This window comes from Bombus affinis, chromosome 2, assembly GCF_024516045.1.
Source record: "Bombus affinis isolate iyBomAffi1 chromosome 2, iyBomAffi1.2, whole genome shotgun sequence".
NCBI lineage: Eukaryota > Metazoa > Arthropoda > Insecta > Hymenoptera > Apidae > Bombus > Bombus affinis.
The window spans coordinates 4,406,333-4,429,604 of record NC_066345.1 but is presented as its reverse complement, the minus strand read 5'-3'; the positions used below and the strand labels follow the sequence as shown (position 1 = coordinate 4,429,604).

At 34.3% G+C, this 23,272-nt stretch overlaps 1 protein-coding gene across 8 annotated transcripts in view; it reads right to left on the bottom strand.

Moving 5' to 3' along the window:
* LOC126929033 (uncharacterized) overlaps window positions 1-23,272 on the bottom strand; it is a 194,311-nt gene that overhangs the window by 129,588 nt on the left and 41,451 nt on the right. The window contains exon 1 of one of the 8 annotated variants that reach the window (XM_050745036.1): window positions 21,547-22,626. The exons of the other annotated variants lie outside the window; for them this stretch is intronic. Coding sequence (XP_050600993.1) covers window positions 21,547-21,608 — 62 coding nt within the window. The 5' untranslated portion in view covers window positions 21,609-22,626. Of the gene's footprint in view, window positions 1-21,546; window positions 22,627-23,272 lie in introns of those variants that run through there. 8 annotated transcript variants of the gene reach the window in all.

Sequence of the window (23,272 nt, the reverse complement as noted above, 5' to 3'; positions counted from 1 at the left end):
TACATATCTATATACTTTTACAATTTTGTTTTATGAACAAACCATATTGTATATTAATTTGACCACTGACAAATACATATATATATATATATATTTATATAAATAATATTAAATATATATTTATATTTATATTTGTCAGTGGTCAAAATAATATACAATATGGCTTGTTCGTAAAACAAAACTGTAAAAGTATAAATATATATAAGTATAAAAGTATAGTTATTCATATATATTTATACTTTTATAAAATATAAATATATATATATATATATATGTATTTGTCAGTGATCAAAATAATATACAATATGGTTTGTTCATAAAACAAAATTGTAAAAGTACAAAAATATTATTCAAGGTTTTAGCGAATAAATTATCATAATTCTACGATGAATATTGACAACGGACCACTAATTACGTTCTTAAGCATTTAACGTTAATATCTTATGCAAAATAACGTTTACCAATATCACTTACAAAAGGCACACACGCAAAGCATATTTCCTGAGAGATTTGTATGAGTTTTATCAGAATTTTAAAAATTAGAACCATTAAACAAATTCAATTTTCGCAAAACTTCGGAGTAAAATTAACGAAATATATATTTTAAAAGAATATATTTAATAGAAATTTTTGTGATCCTGCCAATTATTACATCGCTTGTGAAAATTTATTGTAAATGCCATTTATCATCCATTCAAATTCTCTTCTTTTTACTGATATTACATTAAAACTTGCCTATTGTTTTACACAAATGAAATAACAAATGGGTATAAAAAATATACCCACTTTCTGGACCATTTTATATATGTCTATTAAATTATATAATTATGCATTCAGTTATTCTAAATTAACAAGGTATCAAAAATATACTAATTAAATATTCTTTACAAGAAGGTGGTTTCTTCAAATAATATTTCAATAATGATAACAGTGTTGAAACTGTACTCTTTGTTTAAAATTGATTACTTATTTTTGAACACATGCATCTTAAATTTATTGTTATTATTAATTACTTGTTCCTTCATTACTTGTGCATTTTACGACTATTCTTTGGTAAAAATATAATTATACATAGAATACAATTGGATAGAAATTATTGTATATGAAATGTACAAAGCAACAAATATGAACTAGAGCAGACTACAGATTCGAAAGATTTCAATTCTTACGAACTTCTCAGAAGAAAAAAGAGAAACGGAACTAATAAATTTTAATAGATTAATTAAATCGAACGAATCGCATTGTTTCCCACGTTATTAAGCATAGAATAAAACAGGCATCCATTGTTAATGTTTCCCTTACCAGTATTTATGTTTCATGGTCCAGAAAGATTAACAACAGATGTTGAAACTTTCGAAAGTGAACAGAAATAAATCACTTTCACGTAAAAATACCAAACTAATCTTTACAAATGTACACGTTTCTTCCAAAGGCAGCGCGTTAATCGCCATTTCTTGTAGCAAACTCAGATGGATATGCGATCTTAAGAAAACCTCATTAATCAAGTTGTGCCATAAGCATTTCACAAAAACTTGTACTCAATACACAATATACGTACGTGTTATAATATCTGTTTTTTATCTTCTTCGATAACAAGGAGATGCTCGAACCAAAACTCACGAAACGTTCGCGAGCTACAAAAACTACCAACTACAATACAAAATTAATTGATTGGCTTAAAAGATACTTTAACTAAAGGCGAGAAAAAATATATGTAACAAGATATTCTTATACGTTCGTTTCTTTCGTCTTTCACACGACAAATTATCGATACTTTTTTCCAGAGAAAAAGAGGATGCATCGGTTGGTTTATGGAAAAATTTGCAGCTACATTTAAAAATATAGAACTATCCTTAAAACCTTCGAAAACTATTTTTGCTATTTCCCAAGTGCACACGCATGATATGTCACGCACTGTTCCAAACCATTTACATTTTTCCTAATGAAATTAAGGATCTTGGTGTAAAAGTTGGGCAAGAGCAGCTTTTAAAAAAGTTGCGAAAAATTGAATAAGACTGAATTAAATACGACTCGTTTAAGCAATTAATATTTTGGCCTTAGAAAGGCATTGATACGACAAATGATACGAGTAACGATACTCTTACATTTTTGAAAAATATGCCTATCTCCTCCGCTGTTTTAAATTGTCTGGTTCTTGCACGAAAATACCGGGTATTTGAAATGTAATATTTTTTCACATCTTTATTTTTGCCCCACTTTCTTTCGTGGTCTACAAACAGTTCCTTAGATAAACCACTGGTCGTCTTTCGTTGGCACATGTTTACTTCCCGATGACCGATACGATTATTGTTTGTCCGAAAACATTTCGAATCGACAGGAAGAAAGACACGCAATTAACTGAACAGTTTACCAAACATTCGAAGCAGGTTGGCTGATAGATTAACGCTACATTAGCGCCACCATTGCGATATTTTAGAACAAAGGCTGGACAAGTCCTGGACATGGTCGGTTCTTCTTCCGAAAGATCATATTGGGTAAATCGAAAAATTGTTATGAACGTGTTAAACTTGTCTGATTTTTTCATAGATCGCTCGGCAATGTATAAAAATACAAAAAGCTTGAACAAGTACGATTTTCCCAAAAAGTGGACTTGCCCGGTCTTTGTACTTCAATTCTTCTCTAACTTGTAATACTTCAGAGCTGTGATACTCTGACGCACTTTAAATCTACGAGTCATAACACAGCCAATGATAAATCGTATTAGTGTCACAAATAATAAATTTATATAAAGAAAATACTTAGATATTATATCATTTATATTCGATCGATTGATATATTGCTATATCGATATGATACCGATATATTTCTATACTTGAAATTACATTTCTCACTCGTTAGAAGTATCTTGCATCATCGTTCAATTACGTAAGCTCTCAAAGATTAGCAATCGATCTAAATATTTTATTCACGCGGGATAACAGAGGAAAATTTGAAACGTAGAAACATTCACATAACTACGAACGATCGTGAGAATTTCGGATGCGTTACGTAATACTGTGATACAGCCGAGAGATTATCAATGGAGGCACACGATTTTCTCCGCGTTAGCGACGCTTTCGTTTCCAAAGGAATCTCGCACGAGTGAAAGAAAGGTAGAAACAATAGTTTGAATCGTCGCGCGTACCAATGAACGAGGATCTCCGTTAGATAAATTGCGATCGGCGTGACCTCATTCTAAAGATCTCGATGAGATAACCCGTGTACCCTCGACTCTTGGCTCGCTCTTTGCCCCATTTACCGGGTGTGTAGGTCATCAGGGACGAAGAGGAACGACGAAGATAACAATTGATGCAACAAGAACGAGTACCACTTATTCTCGGTGTCGCCGCTATAAATAAGATTCGACAGTGATGACTTAATTTATCGAAATTATGGCCGTGCTTAGCCGAATCGCTGCTATTTCTACGCGAAATATTATAAATACATGAGGCGGATGAAGGGATATAAAACACTCTAAATAAGCTACAGAAACGTACTTAACGAATGGGTCTTCATAAACCAACCAGATTATCCGATACTTCAGTGAAAAGGCAAGTATCCATTGAATGCTGAGTTTAAATGCGTTAGGAATAATTTCGTAAGGTCAAGTTTTACCATAAGGCAAATTATTGAATGCTAAAGTAGCGACGAATGCTTCTCGACAACCACCTTTCGAGAAGTTTGCATATTTATACCACTGATATATATAAAATGTATAGAATTTTTGTTGTATATAAAATGTAAAATTATAAAAAATAATTGTTAGTTATTATTATTTGTAACTGACATATGCTCGGGATCTTATATAATTTTTTTTAACACGTTGGTCACTACGTCACCCGTATCAATGTGACGGGTATACTTCCGTGGGTGCCCGTCACCCAAGTATGGATGACGCTCTTCTTGTTCGAGTTAATTAAATATAGGGTATTATATATAGGATATACAACGTAAAAATATTAAAAATATATTATACCATACTTTTTATTAACTTATATTCTAAATAAAATATTACATTATGCTATATCGCATGGTATTTATTAAAACATTCCAAACACATTTGAGATGATTTTGAGCACTCCGAACGATAGTCGTAAACTTCGTCATCGTCTGTTTACTGAACATTCTGAGGATGAAAAAATCACTGATGTACGTCTCACAAGTATGCTTATCGACTAAATGAAAGATCTGAGATATGTGCCATGAGACCCCTCGGAATAGTCTAGCTGAAAAGCTTATCGCTTTCTCCGTTTCAGAACTAAATAATCTTTTCTTTACGATGAATTCCCGCTTGTCGTTCTATTATAGTTACGTTCTGCGTACCAGCAGTCGGATTGGGCCCCGCAGAAAACTTAGCCGAATCACGTTGGGCGACCAATGTGTTAATAATATGGCTGACGATAGTAATGTTTTGTGAACTTCTATTGGCTCGGTAAACGTTCTGCGACCTGTGAAACGGCGCCGGCTATCACGCAGCGTAGTCGTGAAGCTTGTGACATGACGCACGCCGAAAAGAGAAAGATATTGCTCGGAAGAGAAGGTCGTGTCGTCTAGCTATATCGTGGCAGCGATTATAAACAAAACACGATCGAAGCGAAGAAGGTCGCTCGTGCGAATATCCGCAGATTGTCTACTGTTTGTATTTTTGGTTCCTTTTGGCTCGATCCTCTAACGTTCATTTCGCGAGTGATTCATACTTTAAAATCTTTCTTTAAAGTCAAGCATCCTTACTCGTGAAACGCTCTTTAAAATAATGAAAATGCATCAAAATTCATCCAGTTTCTCACGAAGCTGGAGAAACTTAAAAGAAGGTTCTGAAAATTAATTCAAGCAGACGCTTACCAGAATAATGTATAAATATATATATATAGATAGATTAAATAAAGAAAGCGAATTTTAAATGAACTTGAATATCCACGCGCGAGTTATTCTATAGTTATGTTTAAATTACGTCAAGAAAACTAATTATACTATTTAAAGTCGAACAGAGATAGAAATAATATTAATTGTTTGGCTACGTAGATAAACTATAATTAAGATTAAAAGAAAAAGAGGTAGTTGTATAATTAAAGAAGAAAATAACAATCGATTCTATTAGGTTGTCCCAAAAGTTTCTTTCGTTTTATAAAGAAATAATAGATGCACAACCTTTTATTGAATTTTATTTTTACTGCACATTATTATTTTATTGAATTATGTATGATCCATTTTGCAGTAAAAGAACAAAATGAATAGATCATACAATATAAAACAAAAAGAAAAAATGCACATTTTACTGAATTTTATTTTTATTGCACATTATTATTTTATTGACTTATGTATGATCCATTTTGTAGTAATGGAACAAAATGAATGGATGATACATAATTCAATAAAATAATAATATGCAATAGGAATACAATTCAATAAAATGTTATGCATTTTTTGTTTTATATTATTTTATTGGATTACATATGATTCATTTTGTAGTGATAGAACAAAATGAATGGATCGTACATAATTCAATAAAATAGTAATGTGCACTAAAAAAATATATTCAATAAAATATTGTGCATTTTTTGTTTTATATTATTTTACTGAATTACATATGATCCATTTTGTTCTATTACTACAAAGTAGATCATACATAATTTAATAAAATGATATAAATAAAAAATATTGTGCATCTATTATTTCTCTATAGAACGAAAGAAACTTTTGGGTCAACCCAATAAGAAAGATATAAGATAAATAAAATCGTAATTGTAATAATACGTAAATCTTTCCATAATGATTATTTCTATATGTAAATGTAATACCAACCTTACTATTTGTTTTACATTTTACTGATCTATCTAAAATATCTATCTGATATCTCCATACGAATTTCAATGTCGAGGAAATATACTATACATTATACATTATGCGAAGATTGTAAATTTATGGCACGCGTGTTACAATACCATTTTCAGTGTTTGAGCTGCTTTAAATCATACGAATCGTAGGTGTAATTTCCTCGTTATTCTATTCGCCTTCTGAACGGAAGGAAAAAGAATATAACGTTATACGTTGATCGCGTACAAATCACGTTGTTAATAATATAACTAAGCAAACTTCCACCTGATATGATTACGTAATGAACAAGACACTGTCGTAGATAATATATGCAAAGATAATATACAATAAGAAAAAGTACATTACTGCAACATTTCGAAATTTCTGTTGATAATCATCTTTGACGTGTAATTATATTTTAAATAACTTTGTATCATGCTATTCATATCTCTCGGAAATCATTTGATTATAATAATGTCATTGGATGAATATATACATTGGTGATCATATAAATGGGGAAAGTCCTTGCTCAATTAAAAAAGTCCTGCACAAATTAAAAAATGCTTTTTATCGTGTAACATCACATGCCAATGAGAACACTGTGGCGTAGAAGTTAAGAGCAATTTCTATTTGTAAATAATTATTAATAATGTCAAAAGCTGATACCACCGGTAAGTCCAACATCACCTCTGTGAATTTTTTTATAATTTTATAACAATTCTTACTCGTGACAGTAGAAAATATACTTCTATAATAAAAATAAAAAAAACATCTCAAAGAGAGTACATTTTCTGGTTCTGTACAAGTTATCAGGGACAAATAGGAATGGCACCTACGGTGCTTCCAAATTTAAATGAACGGCACTTTCAGTTTTCTCTACGACTAAACGGTGACTTTTTCTGATGAACTTTGTCTACATTAGCGCAAAATTTTAGTGGAAAATTTTGTGATGCGTTTCATGATTATCGTACTCTTAAGAGCATCATAATAATCAGACGAAATAATCAGAAATTGTGGAAATAATTTTACATCAGAAAAGTTTCTTTCTCCGTTAAAAAATTTTACTTTTAGCACTTACAGTGCTGTCTGCAAAGAGTCTTTGTTATTCAGCTTATGTAATTTAGCAAGTTGATTATTGCTATAAATAAAAGTTTGAAAGTCAGTCTATAATTATAATATTTATATCACACAGTACAATAAAGTATATTTAAATCTATTAAATACATTATATGCGATCGAATAGCAGATAGAAAAGAAAAGAAATTAGATTTTCACAACGCAGTTAATTGAATTTAAAAGTAAGTGCATCATGCACACACGTACTTGTATATACTCTGGCTACTATACCATGTCTCTGAACTTATTTCCTTGAAGGTTAATAAGGATAATAATACGGCTTACTTTCTTGACAAAGAAAAACTGCGTCTTACATTGAACTCGTGATTCATAAAAATTGCCTTAAGCAATCACATTTCCTATTAACCGAATGATGGTGTTTCTCATAACGTAACTATTTTCTTGACAACGTTGACATGTGTTTTCCCAGAGAATAGATCAAAAGAGATCGAGCGCTTTGTCCAGGAAAAGAACGAAACGCTGAACTGACACGTGACGGTTCAAGAGACGGCTAATGTAACTTTCTAGCTCGATTCTTTGTCTTTGAATGAAAAGCGAAGTTTCGTCAGCGAGCTCTTTCATATAGAAAATTACAAGCGAATGGTGATCATCTATTCGCAAAACTATACAGACAATGACTTCATTGTATGAAATAATAATAAAGTAAAACATTAATTTATATTTAATTGTCCAACAATTTACTGCAATTCACATCCATATTATGACAATCTATTTTCCAATATCAAAACACATCAACCTTTCTCTATTTACAAGCTATGCGAGTTTGTATACAGAACAGACACATTTTAACGTTATTCGATACATGAAATCGAAAATGCCACTCACTGTGTTTTGTAGCATTTCGAACAGTTCATTTATAACTTTCACTTCTTCTTTCTCGTCGTGGCTCCTTATAGATCGTTTTATATATAACAAAATCTAATTTCCTATTCTTCGAAAAATGGTGAAGAAAAATTACAAACAAAAACTGTCTTCTTTCGAAGTTTCCAAGAAATGAAATTTTCTCTTAAAACTGTGTTTGTGCCTCTGTAAGAATATAAACTCGATGTAAATAAAATTTTGTTACTTCTTCGTTCAGTGTTTAATGGATTTTTCTTTATTTTTTATTACTTTGAGCCAGGTAACAGCCATAAAGGTTCGTTGCTATGTACGCAACGTGCGTGTAAATATTTCCTAAAAACATGATTGCATGCGAATGTGTAGCCTTCGACTTGTATGGCGTTATAATGGATTAAAGCGTTCGATCACTCTCATGGTTTTATAACGAGATCGTTTGCCAAACTTGGAGGACGACCCTCCAACTTTTTAAGACTCGTGCTTCGTTACAAAGGCTGCGGGACAATTTGTTCCGACCTTCCGACGCTTCCAGGATTATTAATCGCGTCTCTCGCTTCAAAAAACTGGTTCACTTGTGACTTCCACAAAGCTTCTTAACTTTGGTGGGGTTGAAACGACGAGCAGGAAAGTATCGCGCCCTCGAACAGGCAGATGACTTTAATGACTTCGTGAAAGGGAGTTATCACCGGCGCGACAACCCTCATTACGTTTTCTTACGCAAAAGGGCGGAAAACTAATTAACTTGAGTGCAGCTTCTTTGCAAGACTTGTAGCCGGCTAAGAAAATTCGTTGAACTTGGCGGAACAGGGTTACTCGGAGGTCTTCGAACAACAAGCGGAATAATTTCCTCAGTGTTCGTAAACTTCTCGAACGGTTCGAATTAAAGCAACGAATAGCGGAAAGTTCCAGCTATTATCGTTGCCGGCAACTTCGGATGAAATTTATCCCAACTTCTTTCCTTCCTCTCATTTCGCGATACCGTAAAGCAGCGAACACGATATTTCAATGTTCGAGTTTCGTTCTGGTGTGTATGACACGGGAGAAATTCGATATTTAGAAACGATAAAATCGATATGATATATTTTAAGAAGATACAGCGTCGCTAGAATCGGAAACGTTTCTTGATAAAGCTGCAGCGAAGTCTCGCTAATGCAATTAAGCGAGAAAATGAAGTTTCTTAAGCTGCGCTGCAATAGGAGAATCTGCATTAACCAAGTTTGATTGAAGTATGATTGAGATTGTTGTACAGAGTTTGAATTTCCATGACATTATTTGCGTCGCAGGTTTTAAATGCGATTTTTAGACAAAATTCTACGTTTTGGCTGGCTAGAAGCTTTCTTCCAGGTTGCATTTGAAAATATTGTGGAAATGTGTACAAATTTTCCAATTTGTTGTTTGTAAATCATAATCCATGTTAATAAATCTAGACTTTATTTATGTTCTCATAACATCAATTTGATAGAAATTGTTAAAGCGAGAAACTTAACCGAGATCAAAGCAGCATATTCAAGATTCATCCTTGGAATATTCAATCATTAACCGTACATAATTAATTAATTCTCATCTACTTGCTTTTATGAGTCACATTATCTCTGTCGTACTCAATTTTTGGTTAATTAGAATTCCAAGTATAATCGCCTGAAGCGAAATAATCACTTTCATACCAAAAAAGGCAACGTGAAATTTCCAAAGACCTTCGCAAAACATAATATAGGAAAAATGTTACATTTTAAAGAGCAAATGTTAATAAATACAAAAATACAGCATAAATTTTACAGTTTCATTTACCACCGCAGAGACACTCCATCGACGAACCCAATAAAGCAATGAAACGATAAAACGCCGAAAAGATAAACAAAGAAACAAGAAAACTACGACGCCGGTAGATCGACGCGACTGAATCAGCGTATTATAAAATTATTCCGCTTTCGAGGTAGAACCGCATCCGCTGGCGGGTCGTTAAGCAGCCGATTACAAAATTCCCGATTCATCGAACGTATTCATCTCTCGGTCACGCGAGTGGCCGCGAAACAAAGGCAACGACAGGTCGAAAGAATACGCGCGCACTAAAACGAATCTAACAATAAGTAAAATGACCTTGCACAAAGAGTCGGCAGCGTGGCAGGTCGACGACCGGTTAGCACGGCTCGCAAGATGCAATAAGGAACGCCTTTCTACAGCCTTGACTGCAACCTCCATTACGTTGCTGCCAGCTTCGTCGTCACGTGTAGACGTGCGTCGAATGACGTATCACTGTCGCCGCCCGATATCGTCCACGCATGTATCGGCGCAACAGCCGTTATTGCGTGGGTTAGATATTTTTATAATCAAGCAGCAAGCGTCGGCGATTTATCGGAGCGTCGTGAAGCGGACCGATACGCTCGAATACACTTAGCCTCTGCTAATTTCTATGGAGCAGTGTGCACGCTCGCACGTTTGCCGCGTGCGTTAGCCTCCGATTGATAAACACCTGCGGCCCCAACTGATTTACATCGACTTTTTCGCCTGTACCTTGTGTTGCGTGTCTCGCAATGACTTTTTTTAGATAGCCGCTGCGGCGCAGCGATAGCATCGTACAGCCAACGAGTGTTTAGTGATAGTTGAAGTAGTCGACGACCGTTCATAATCAAGTAAAACGCAACAACGCGGAATGTTTTGGAATTAGCAGGCAATTAGCTTTTTTCCTTCGCTTAAACTCGCCGCGCTTTATTTTATTGCCAGCGAACCGTTAGTCGGGCACTCGAACGTCACGCTCACGACCTGTCGCTACATGGTGCGACCGGTACGTACAGATGTTGGACTTTCTCTATCCTGGAAACACGCATTCGCCGATTACTTATCCTCTCCACCCTCTGGATATCGAGAAAATGCCAAGTGAAGACATTCGAGTGTCCGTCCCCAGCAACTCGTCTAACTTCAACTCCTTTTCTCCATCATCGGTCTGTGATGCGACTTACTTTACTTTACTCGATAAGTTATATTTTTATTATAAATTATTATTTAATTTGTACTTTACAATTTGTCCAGCTGGACATTTGGTAAATTTTTCTAACTTAATTACTAAATAATATGTGGATGGCTATCCCCAGCGGAATACCATCTTCGAGTTTGACTTTTATTTCTTTAGTGAGGTCAGTGGGGTATTTTCTTTTTAGTCTTCTTTCTATGAGAGTTTTGCTCGCTTCAGCAGCCAGCTGGTATACTCGACAAGTAAACGCGCATTGATTCTACGGATCCACGCGCCTAGTCTGGCTTTTTCCCAACGGTCCTTACGCTTCGAAGAGATAATCGCATTGAGTCTCACTTGCAGATAATCGAGCGATAATTGGCGCGAGCGATCTCTCTACGATAACGATGAATAGATCGCGAATTTTTATACTTTGATTTATAGCGATATTATGATTGATAACGATAAAAACATAGAAACCACTTTGAAGCTCGTGTTTTAAAAAGATGATCTCTTGCTACGATATTCAAACAGATTAAATGGAAAAATGTATATTGTAGATGACCAAAGAGCGGGTGTCCTGCATGAAATTCAATATAGACGCATCTTGCCAAAGATTGGCCGACTCTTGCCAAACTCGTTCAATAATATGTCAAATGTATCATTCGAAGATATTTTTATTCTTGAGAATTGTGGATCTTAATTGCCGAAATAAATATATACAAACACATAGATTACACTTAGAATTGATATCAAAATAGTTTCAAATTTATTTAATATGCGATTTACAAGATATTCGTACATATTTACACGCGTCTCAGCGCTCTCTTTGTCTCACCATCTTCTTTACCACACTACCAACGGAACAGTTGTATTCTTCTGTTTTACGAGACGCTGTGCACGCGCATACCCCCATACGCTCATACTCATATACGTGTGTCACTACTACGCGGCTAATCTAGTGTAGCACACAAAATTACACATATTTATATACCGTATAATCGCATTGTATCGAAGCTAATGCTACAGACGATCTAGACTACAGAAATAAACAAGAATTGTCTTTCTCTTGCGATCTTGAATTATAATTAGACTGCGGATTTTCAAGCAAGTTCCTTTCTTACAAGAATATAATCGAAGAACTACAACCTCGGTAGAAAACTGTTTTATCTACCAGCATTACACACAGCGCTATGCTTTGAATATTGTACGTACTTTTCCGTATCACGTGTATCCTGTGCAATTTTGCACTTTAAAATTTCCTACAGATGTATAAAAATCCGCATTCGAATTATATTGTACGATATTTACAAGCCATTCGTGGTATTAGAGCAGCGATTAAGCAGAAAAATAAGAGATGAAAACACCGAAAATGAAATAACAACTGATAATGAGAAAATAAGCATTCGGTGTGACGAGTTTGCTATTATCTCATTCCTCGGCTTTTTCGACGTGCGCTCAAGAGTGGAACCTAACAGTCGCCTAACAGTCGAAAATTACTATCGTCATGCGATCCGTGAAACGCACAATGATGTACCATAACCTCGAAACGCATTACCGCCAAATAACCTCAGGCGGACCTTTTTCCTTTGCTTACAAAAGAACCATGAAACCCCCATCTGTACGTCCCTTTCACCGAGGTTTTACAAATATTTAAAGAAAGGAGAAAGTATCGAAGTTAAAAATAGGAAACATTCGTACTAATTAATAATTTGAAAAAAACGCGCCGTGGACGAAAATATCGACTGAGATAAGTCTTTCTCCATTCTCATAACTGCTATATAATTAGGTTTGAAATTCTATTAGAATTTGAAATAAAAGGAATGTAGCTTTTGTTATAGACACGAGTGCGGTTACATCACAGTAACTGATGACTTGATTACGTGAAAATTTGCATCGAATAACGAGCAAATCACTACATTCCTAAGTGATTACTATATTATAGTGAGCTCAAATATCGTATTGCGAAGCAATAGTCCTTTCCACTATATATATATATACAAATATAGATATACAAATGATGTAATGCAATACAGTAATATGTAATTTTAAAAGTTACAAAAACGAAATTTATTTACATACTTGAACTGCTTGAAAGAACACCTTAAAATTAAATAAATTATTAGACAATTTTTATTCGTTGTAATTGTGTAGATGACCTAAGAACAACAACTTCTGTACCTAACCTATAGTCTTCGAATTTAATTACCGATTTGAAAGCGAATTAAGAACTCTGCGATTAGAGGCAAAACCTAATTGCCAAATGACAATTCTTTCCATCCCTAAGCAAATATATAAACAATATAACACGATACGATAAAATCTATTTAGAAGTTACAAAAATGAAATTTATTTACCTACTTGAACTTCTTGAAAGAACATCTTAAAATTAAATAAATTATTAGACAATTTTTATTCGTTGTAATTGTGTAGATGATCTAAGAACAATACTCTGCGATCAGAGGCAAAACCTAATTGCCAAATGACAATTCTTTCCATCCCTAAGCAAATATATAAACAACGTAACACGATACGATAAAATCTACTTAGAAGTTACAAAAATGAAATTTATTTACCTACTTTAACTACGTGAAAGAACACTTTTTTATTCCTGATAATGTCTCTCGTCATTTACGACGTATTACATAAACATAAATACGTCGATGATCTAAGAACAATCATTCCTCTATATATCCTACGGTGTTCGAGTTTATCGATCGGTTTCAGAGTGAATTAAGAAGCTTACGATCCAAGGCGAAACCATTGATCTGTCCAACGTCAACGACCCTTTTGAATTCGGCTAGCATCGTCGAAACGTCATCCTGCCCTGGCTATTTAGCGACGAAACGAAGTGCCTGTCCACACGCGAACGAATGACGTGGACGGATGTCGAACTGAATTGGCGCAATGACCATAACCAGGGTCTAATGCGGCAATAGATGTGCGACCTTTTCCTTGCCGTTTAAAAGAATGGAACGGAGTGGAACGAAACACGACAGTGGTTCGTTGCACACGAAAGAACTTACTGCTGTTGCTGTTGCTATTGCTATCCTTCCCCCATCAAACGATTCCAGCCATGACACAAGCGTGAAACACGTGACGAAAGACATTGCAGGATTCAGGAAACGTCATTTAAACGTGCAAAAAGTCACAGGTTCGCAGGCTAATTACAATCGGAATTGGGTATTATTCGAATTATTTCGAATAGATATTTATGTGAAATAATTACCTGAATGATTCCATATCGGTAGAATATTTTATTTCGTGGAATAATTATTTGTTTTCCGTAACGAATTTTCTGTATTTACTGGAATAACGATTGCAGAATTTTTGAATAATAATACGAATAATTCTTTGTTCGCGCTTAACTTTGTACAAGTATATACAGACACCGGGTACAATTCTTAGTATTATTTTATCCAAAAAATAATTTACAAAGAACAATAAACTTTTTAATCTGGCATTTGAAAAAAGTTACTTATGAATATCGTTACAATGTTAAAATAACTTGACAATGTAGCTTGAAAATGTATCACGTTTAGCACCATGTTCATTCTAGACGCGACACGTAAATATTTACATGTTAATATATAATTCTATGCAAATAGATTCTCATCGGAATAAATTGTTCGATTAAATTTTCATTCGCATAAATTCCTACACGAATAATTCCTTATACGAAAAAATGTTTACTCGGATAAATGCTTGTTCGATTGGATATTCGTTCGTCAATGGGAAATAAAATTTCGTTCTTTATTTTCACTCGTTATCAGGCGTTCGAATAAAATTTTGCCCAACACTGATTACAATAGCCGTTTCTCTTCGTCGCAAACAAAACAAAACAAAACAAACCGAAGAATTCGCTGGTAAGTGTAACTGGCTGAACACGATTAATATTCTCGAACTGAATGAATTGAATGTAAATGGATTGGAATGAGCGTAAATATAAAAAATACGCGTTTCTTTCCCTCGCGGACAAAATAAAGCGGAGAATTCCCTGGAAAGTGTAAGTGACTGAACGATTAATGTTTTCGAAATGAATGAATTGAATGTAAATGGGTTAGAATGAATGTAAATATACTTCCAAGAACACAGAAACGAAAGTGTATGCTTTATTTATATTGCAGTCGATTGGCTTCAGTGGAAAGTTTTGCAATTTTATCGCACCGAGCACTACTGTATTATATTTACAGAATTGATGTATTAAAATTAGGCTGCGAATATTTATGCAAATTCAATCTTTTATGAAACTTGTTGAAAATGTGAGACAGAGATTTGTTTCACCAATTAAACGTTATGCCGCGTACTATATTGAGCATTTTACATATTTTTATACACATTAATATGCATTTCGGCATATTTCAATTTTCTGCGAATTCAAGTCCAATTATGATGTTTCACATTCGTTCGTCACAAAAACTTTGTTACTTACAAGTGAAATAATCTTGATCAAACGTTGTTGACATCTTCATTTGCCTTTGAACTCTGAACTTTTCCCAGTTAAATGACTTTACAATCCAGATGCCGTTAAATCAATCGAATATGCGGTATATTCCATAGGTTCGCAATTTAGTCCTTTAACATTTCTCTAATTACGAGTAATAAAATTCACGTATGCTCTAACGGTGTTTTAAACGAGGATGAATTCTTCTTCATTAGCGAGATAGATGCAGATGGTTTTTCAAAACAAGTTCGTGATCGTAGTAGCTAACGAAACACTGGATAACATTATAAAAACAAAAAGATAACTATTAGATTGTCTGAAAAGTTTCTTTCGTTTTATGAGGAGATAATAGACGCACAACGTTTTTTGTTTTATATTATTTTGTCGAATCACGTACAATCCGTTTTGTTCTGTTGAGATAAACAACGCGACATTTAACAGACTTGGTTTCACGTTTGTATGAAGGTACATTGTTGTAAAAAACACGTTTGCGAAAGAAAGGCACTTTCCGGACAACCTAATACTATCGAACTGTCTAGTTGGTAGGATGTTGCAGTAAAATGTAAAAACTTCCCTTTCAATCCAATATTACAAGCACGCAAACACGGTGGAAATAATTGATTTAAGTAGTTTAAATATTCGAAAGTTGAGGTGAAACTCATTATCGATTGTTCTAAAATAGAGTAAAACGTTCGCAAAACTAATGGCTTCTCTGTGGATATTGCATGGCCTGAGAAGAAGCGAGTGTTATAAACGCAGAGATTAATTATAAATTATTAGATTATAAAGACAAATATTAACAACTTTATATGATTTAGAGTAAATATTGATCGCTAATGTATCATGCATATTTAGAACTTGTCTTGTTGATCAATTTAAGATAATATAAATACAAACTCTAGCGTTATAAGAAATGCAGCTTATTTGGTCGTTAGCTTCTTTTGTTTTTAAACATTTTGTTCTTTTAATAACGAATAGAATTAGTAAATCGAGCAAATAAAGCTTCAAAACAGGTTGATTTTTCTATCAGGATATTCCTTTTCCCTTCGTTCACCTTACTGAAAAATTATATTTTATGATATGGAAATAAGATAGACGATATTTACTGTTTCAAATGTACAGTACAAAGGCACATACGTAATGGATTATTATATATTTGAAGAACAAAAAATATTTGTACACGTGAAATACCAACGGAATGGAAATGAAATAATATTTACACAGAACAAATTTCGATATTTTTAAACGGAAAATCGTGCATGTACCCCACTGCTTGATTCCTATCTTTTTTACTTTTTTATTTGAAACTTGGAAATGTGTTCCGCATAATCTAGAGATGTTTGCTTCCACGGAATATTGTGAACAAGTTTGTTTTGGATAAATAATGCGCAATCAACGTTCAAGTTAATACAGCTCGAATTATTAATTGCAACAACGATTCTCACAACAGCCGTATGTCATGCAGAAAGCTTAATTCCTACTTTCTTTTTAGGAATTTCGAAATGTCGTCGTACGATGTAATGAAAAGTTTCGACATATAAAACGAATTCAATATAGCACGGATTCCAATTCATCGCGGTGATCTTACATTTATATCGTCGATGAATAAGCTGTAAACTTTTCGTAAAAATAATTTCGTAAAAAATAAAGAGAGTAGACTATTACATTATTCTTCGTAAATAAGAGACGAGATGATCTAGCTATCATGAAACATAATTTCTGCGCCTATACAACTGCTTCATCCTAATTAATATTTATTAGAATAAAACTGAAGCTTCAAACATATACGTTTTAATAATTGTATAATTTATTTGAAATAATTTGGGAAAACTTATTTTATTAAACATCCAAAATTTCAAGTGTTCGTGAAACAGAAGAGAAGACGTTAACCCCATAACCTACGATTTACGTTCGAGAATTTTGGGCTGAAAACGTAAACAAGCTCGCGCAGCCTTCGAGCCATTCGCACGACTTGTGTATTACGTAATACAGACTATGCCCGTAATATTTACGTTTGGCCCGATCATCGTACCACGGGCTATGCCCGTAATATTTACGTTTGGTCCCGTCATCGTACCACGGGGTATGCCCGTAGTTGTAGGTTAAGGGGTTAAGCAAGGAAAGATGTTCGCGCGTATAATCAATCGAACGACTACAAAAACAAAGAACGAGTTCTGAGCAACGCTCAGAATGAATGTTTCATACTCTCTTCTCTCGTTTAGATGTCCGAGTAACAGCATGTTGAGGATAATAAGGTCATAGTAATCTACCCCAACGCGTCCTTGCCTCTGCGCTTCCATCAGCGCAATAGCGTCACATTTTTCTAGTTCACTGACCAACCTATCCACTCACATCGGTCATATTACCGCGTATTATGGATGAAGAATTTACACGAAACTTTTCATCTCGTCACCTGCATACAAAGTTTCAACTGCGTGCGAAACTTTTTCAATTTCACTTGTACATAACTTTGTAACTGCAGCGAGAATAACAAATTTAATTGTTGCCCGTAACTTATCAAATTTTCGTGAAAAGCTAGTTCTTTCTTTCTGAATTCGTTAAACTATCGAGATTTCGATATTAATGGGTATAATATATTATCTTCTGACAGTAAGTGGGTGAAACGTTTTATTATGTATTTTATATATTGTTATTATTTATTGCCATACTATTATAACACCAATCTCACCAGGCCCGGTTAAATAACCGGTTTTGAAATTTAATTTAAGATTCTACATTCATTGCTGTTTCTTTTGTTCGTTTAACTTTATGTAAATTCTTATATTAACAAAAATTGAGAAATTATTTGAGCGGATAATATTATGAAAAATTGAGAAATTGTTTGCGTAGATAATATAAGAATTTACATGAAAGTAGACGTAGAAAAGAAATAAGAAAGAATGTAGAATTTTAAATTAAATTTTGAAACCGGTCACTTGGCCAGACCTGGTAAGATTAGTGTTATAATAGTATGATAATAAATAATAACAATAAATAAAGTGTAATAGACAAATAATAAATAAACTGCCTAATACAACGTTCACTGTCAGAAGATGTACTTTGCTTTGGATATTTACATATGTACCTTTACTTCTCTAAGTCCATAAAAGCATAAATTTCCTCAGTTTAATAGAAATGTATCAGTGCAACTCCTTTCAGATTCTACACTTTACTAATACAACAATAAAATCTGTATTAGTCTCGTTGGAATGAGTTAAAAATGTTTGAAAGTGATAGAAAATGGTACAAAATGAGAATAATATTTATTATCAATATTAACAAGGGAACTTCAAAAAAGCGTGATTCATTCAAAAATTATATACAGTGAAATAACGTTATTACTATATTGATATATTGGTACTTTGAAATTATATTTCGATTGTATTTTATTGTTATTTAAAAAAAAAAAAAAACACGCTTTATCAGCACTTAGATACGTCTCCTTTCAACAGATAACGTCTCCTTTAATCCCGATTTCAACCTGAATTTATGTGCGTCAGAAATTTTTTCATGGTCTACAATGCCATTGAGATTCCTGACGCGTAGCAACAGAACAAAGGAAGCGTCAGCACTGTATCAGAACTATCCTGTATCGTTCTCTGGTCATTTTCTCGAGAGTTGCATACCTTTTTACTGACGCTTTCTCTACTTCCGAGACTATAAAAATACAAGACGCTTCGCCTCGAAGAATGATTCTTATGCGATCGTGTAAGTATGCGAGTGGGTATCAATATGCATTAATCGTATATTGTGCAGCATTGAATGACGTTCGAATGTATCTGCACGAACCAATGCCAAATTAGTCGCATAAGCACGCACATCCAATATGCACGTGAGACTGAAAATATGCTAAACTGACGTCACAGATCTGTAACTGGTAATTATTTACCAAGTTACTTTAATATTTTAGATGAAAGGAGATGTCCATATTTTCCCACTCGAAGCCTCTAATAAATTAAGAAGACAGCGATACTTCGTCTCCGTGTTATTACGTTTTTCTTTTTTACGTACACATAGACACGCGTTTCCATAATACCATTGACCATTAATTTTGAGAAATTCAATGCGGTTCACAGACGAAAAAGAACATACAATATCATCTCGATTAAGTAATTTATGTTCGTTTCCTGAACAGCTATGTTTCTCACAGCTATAGCTATAATAGGTAGCTTAGCTAGCGACAACTATACCTCTATCAAATTTCATTCGAGTTACGAATTCTTGATTTTCAATCATTTTTATAGTTCTCGATCTAATTGTAAATCTATTAACGAGGCTTTTAGTACGTATGATGCCAAATGTCTGATTTGTCATCGACCGTTTCTCGAAACAATGAACTTTGTATATTTAGATCGAAGCAAAACCGAAAGCTTCTTATTCGCTAGGAACTTGCGTAAAACATAATTATTATCGAAATCGTTAGCGTAGAATCGACTTCAAAGAATCATTCGCTTCTCCATCTTAATGAAATAATTCCACGGCTATTACGGCAGTTTCAACGTACGCGTTTCTGCAATTACGACCGTTAGTCAGATCATTGCTTCTCATCGACCATTGATACTCGAGTATGTGGAAATAAGAAAATAGAAACGAATTTATTCCTTTGCAACTGACATGTCATATTTAAAAATGGAATTATGTAATTTATTTATGAGAGATTAACAAAAATTGTGTTAACGATAAAAATGTTCCATATATCGGGTATCTTATGCAAGAACTTAAGTCGTTAAATAACCAATGAAGTTTCTATCTATTGAAATACGAAATACGAAGAAATATAAAATATGCGTTATTATCAAACTGATATATTCCTAGAATAATTATCAATCAATACACATAGGACCTCGTTATCATACTATCGTTATCATACTATTGTTTCATAATAGACAGATATATCGTGCATGTATTAGTTTTCGACTATAAACAACATCTCTACGAAATAAAGGACTGTGATTAACCGAATTTAATAAAGCTGATGTATAATATCGTATCATTGTGATTTCCGCGATCATATTGAAATTCGTAAGCTCTTACGATATTATTACATATTTATTACGATTACTATAGTAAATTCTATACAATTAGGTAGAAATACAGTTTTCCCAGCATTTAATAACCAAACTTTGCCAGTACATTTTATGGACTAAATCGAGCGAGTAATAATAACAATACAGAACAAAGAAAACAATGCTTTAGCCTGTAATTTCGCTCTATTGAATTTTTATGTGCAAAAAATTTGAAAAAAAAAAAGAAAAGAAAAAATATATGTTGTGAACTAATACAAACCATTATAAATCAAAATGAACTTTATGGGATAATCGATTCAATCTTTTTCAGTTTCGTATCGAGGAGAACAGTGAACATTTTGCATTGGAATATTATCATGCTGATTGAAAATCTATTCTTATCTTATAACAAAGTTCCCACCATATTTCATATTTTTATGAGAACATTTTAATGGAGTTTTGAATGGCCCGTGTTTATGTAATATTTTTTGCTTAATTATATCCACGTAATACACTGACAGAGTTTGATTGTCAAATTCTGGGACACTCTGTATAATGCAATTAAGTATATATGACACAGGATGACAATGTAAACAATTAGACTAATGTACATGTAGCTACTATACATAATTACATTTTTTGTACAATCACATGAAACTAAATATCAAGCTTAAGGCTTCAATAGATCAGGTCATCTTTCAGCTGTGTAAGTTTGTGCTAAAATTTGTAATTTAAGAACTAATGTCTCTAGACACGATAAATGTCTTTAAACTGCTAATAAATAAAAAGCCACATAAATGGCTGGATTTATGAATTCCTACATATGCAGACGTTATTATGCGTTGAATACTACAAAATTATGGATTAAGCGCTTAAGCATGTAATGTAAATACACTTTATAAAGAATAAATATAAAACTTAGTATGTACGTGTACATTTAATTACGTATACAATTTTTTGACAGAAAAAATTTGATATTTCAAACTTAAACATTTTTATCAATACATCTGTAACATATCCATTTTCAATTCCAAGAACGGAAAATGTTTAACCTTTGGAAGATAATATCTTCATATTTTGTTCAACAAATAAACTCTACTTCCGTTTCAAGTGTTGGTGTATTTACACAATGAAGCAGCTTGTAAAAGGTGAAGTTAAATAAACAGAAAGCCTGCGTTTTTATCTCAAAAAGGAGAAAACGAGTTCTTGTATATACTTCAGTTTGAAGTTTCGTTACAAAGTCAAAACATCGAGTATCAATCTCGTAAAATCTTCGAATCTCACGTATATGTATTTGCCCAAACCGGTTTCTAACGACTGAAATAATGAGAAAAAGAGGGAGAGAAGTTGAGAGAACATACCGAACAGGGTTATCGCCAACGAACTGCGACTTCTCGGTGTGAAACGGCGTCCCAAACGTCATAACCGCACAAGTAGGCAATCTAGGTTGCTGTCGATTTTTAGGGTTCTTGCCGGTTTTCTGCCGATTCTCGTTACCGGCCGAGTTCTGACGACCGCCAAACAGTTCGGCTAGTCAGCTGATCGCGCGATGTTTCATTGCTTCGCTCACTGTACGCATTATCGCTGGAATTTTTCTGCGACCTGTCCTCCCTTTTACTTGCCTCTCGGCTGTTACGCCGCGAAGAATTCGACGTTTAAATTGTAGGACTTTAGGAGTTCTATAGATTGTAGAGTATGTCAAGTTTGATGTTCAACTTTCCCAGACGCGTCGTAACTTGTTCACCGTTCTGGTTAGCGTCGTTCAACGAGTCCCGACAGGCACTAAATTCTACGTGTCTTCCTGTCGACTATCCCGACACAACAGGTCGCTCTACGTGCTCTCGTGCAGCGTTCTTGTCACGATCACTCTGTACCGTTCCTCGGCTTATTACAAATATGTTTGATACTTTGGACGCGTCTCCGCCACGATATACTTTGAAAATCTCGAAGGAAATTACAGCGTTTGATGTTGACGGGGCACGACAAGCGAAGATCGATCGCAGAGATGAAAAACGCGACAGACAGAAGTCACGAAATTTCGCACAGTCTGCTAGTGTCACAAGTAACGGTATTCAGGCGCGGCCAGTAAACACAAATCACGCACGGAAATTCAACGAAGCAACGACACTGATTGGATGGAGCAAGTGCAACGACCTGTCACTTACTCTTTTGCTCTTTTTCGCTGTTATCCACACGGCTCGAAACGCGTTAGTCGCGTGTCCGATTATTCAAATGTTTTTCGTGCTAAATTACACGAAAACATTCCCAGTGGCAACGAACAGTATTCGAGCATCCGTCGCGATGCAACGAATATGCGAGTGTATGTGAAAAGCACGAGTAACCCGACGAAAGCCGATTAGGGCCGAGTTGAACCGAATATAACGAACCGACTCCTGCCACATCTAGCATCCGACTGGCTCGGAGGAAAGCTGATCGCGACGTGGGGATTGTGGGGAACATCACCGCCCCCTTTCGTCCCTTGCCGCGGCGCCAGGGGACGCGCCATCGCACTACATAAGACATGTCACTATCCTCGTCCTCAACCCTCTGCAACAACGTGCCACCATCGATATCGGACGTATTTCAAAGACGCATCAAGTAGCTCCTTTCCAGTTTGTTCGCATTTCTCCTGTCCTCTCGAATCCCTTTCGCCTTTCTCGTCTCGTCGAGCGTAAATACGACTCACGTCACAGGAAATTATACGATCATGATTTTCGTCACTTTTTCAGCTGCCTCGCGTCACCTACACGACGTCAGCTGTTATTATTTTTATTTCTACCGGAAATATTATATCGATTGTGTTATATCGTTATATGTATCGATGTTATATTTTGGTATTATTTGGCGTCGGTTTTCTACATTTTAAGAAATTATCAGATTTGAAATACTTATATAGATTAATTCCAAAAACGAGGTATTTATTATGATGGACATGTCATACAATTAATGGTTCAACGAACTTTCTATTCTAAATCGATATTTTTAAAAATGTACCTTTCTTAGCAATGTCATTTATTCAACAAACTATATGTATGACATAGAATCGCCTTTTCTTAGGCGAAGGAACGGTAGCCAGGTATGCCAAAT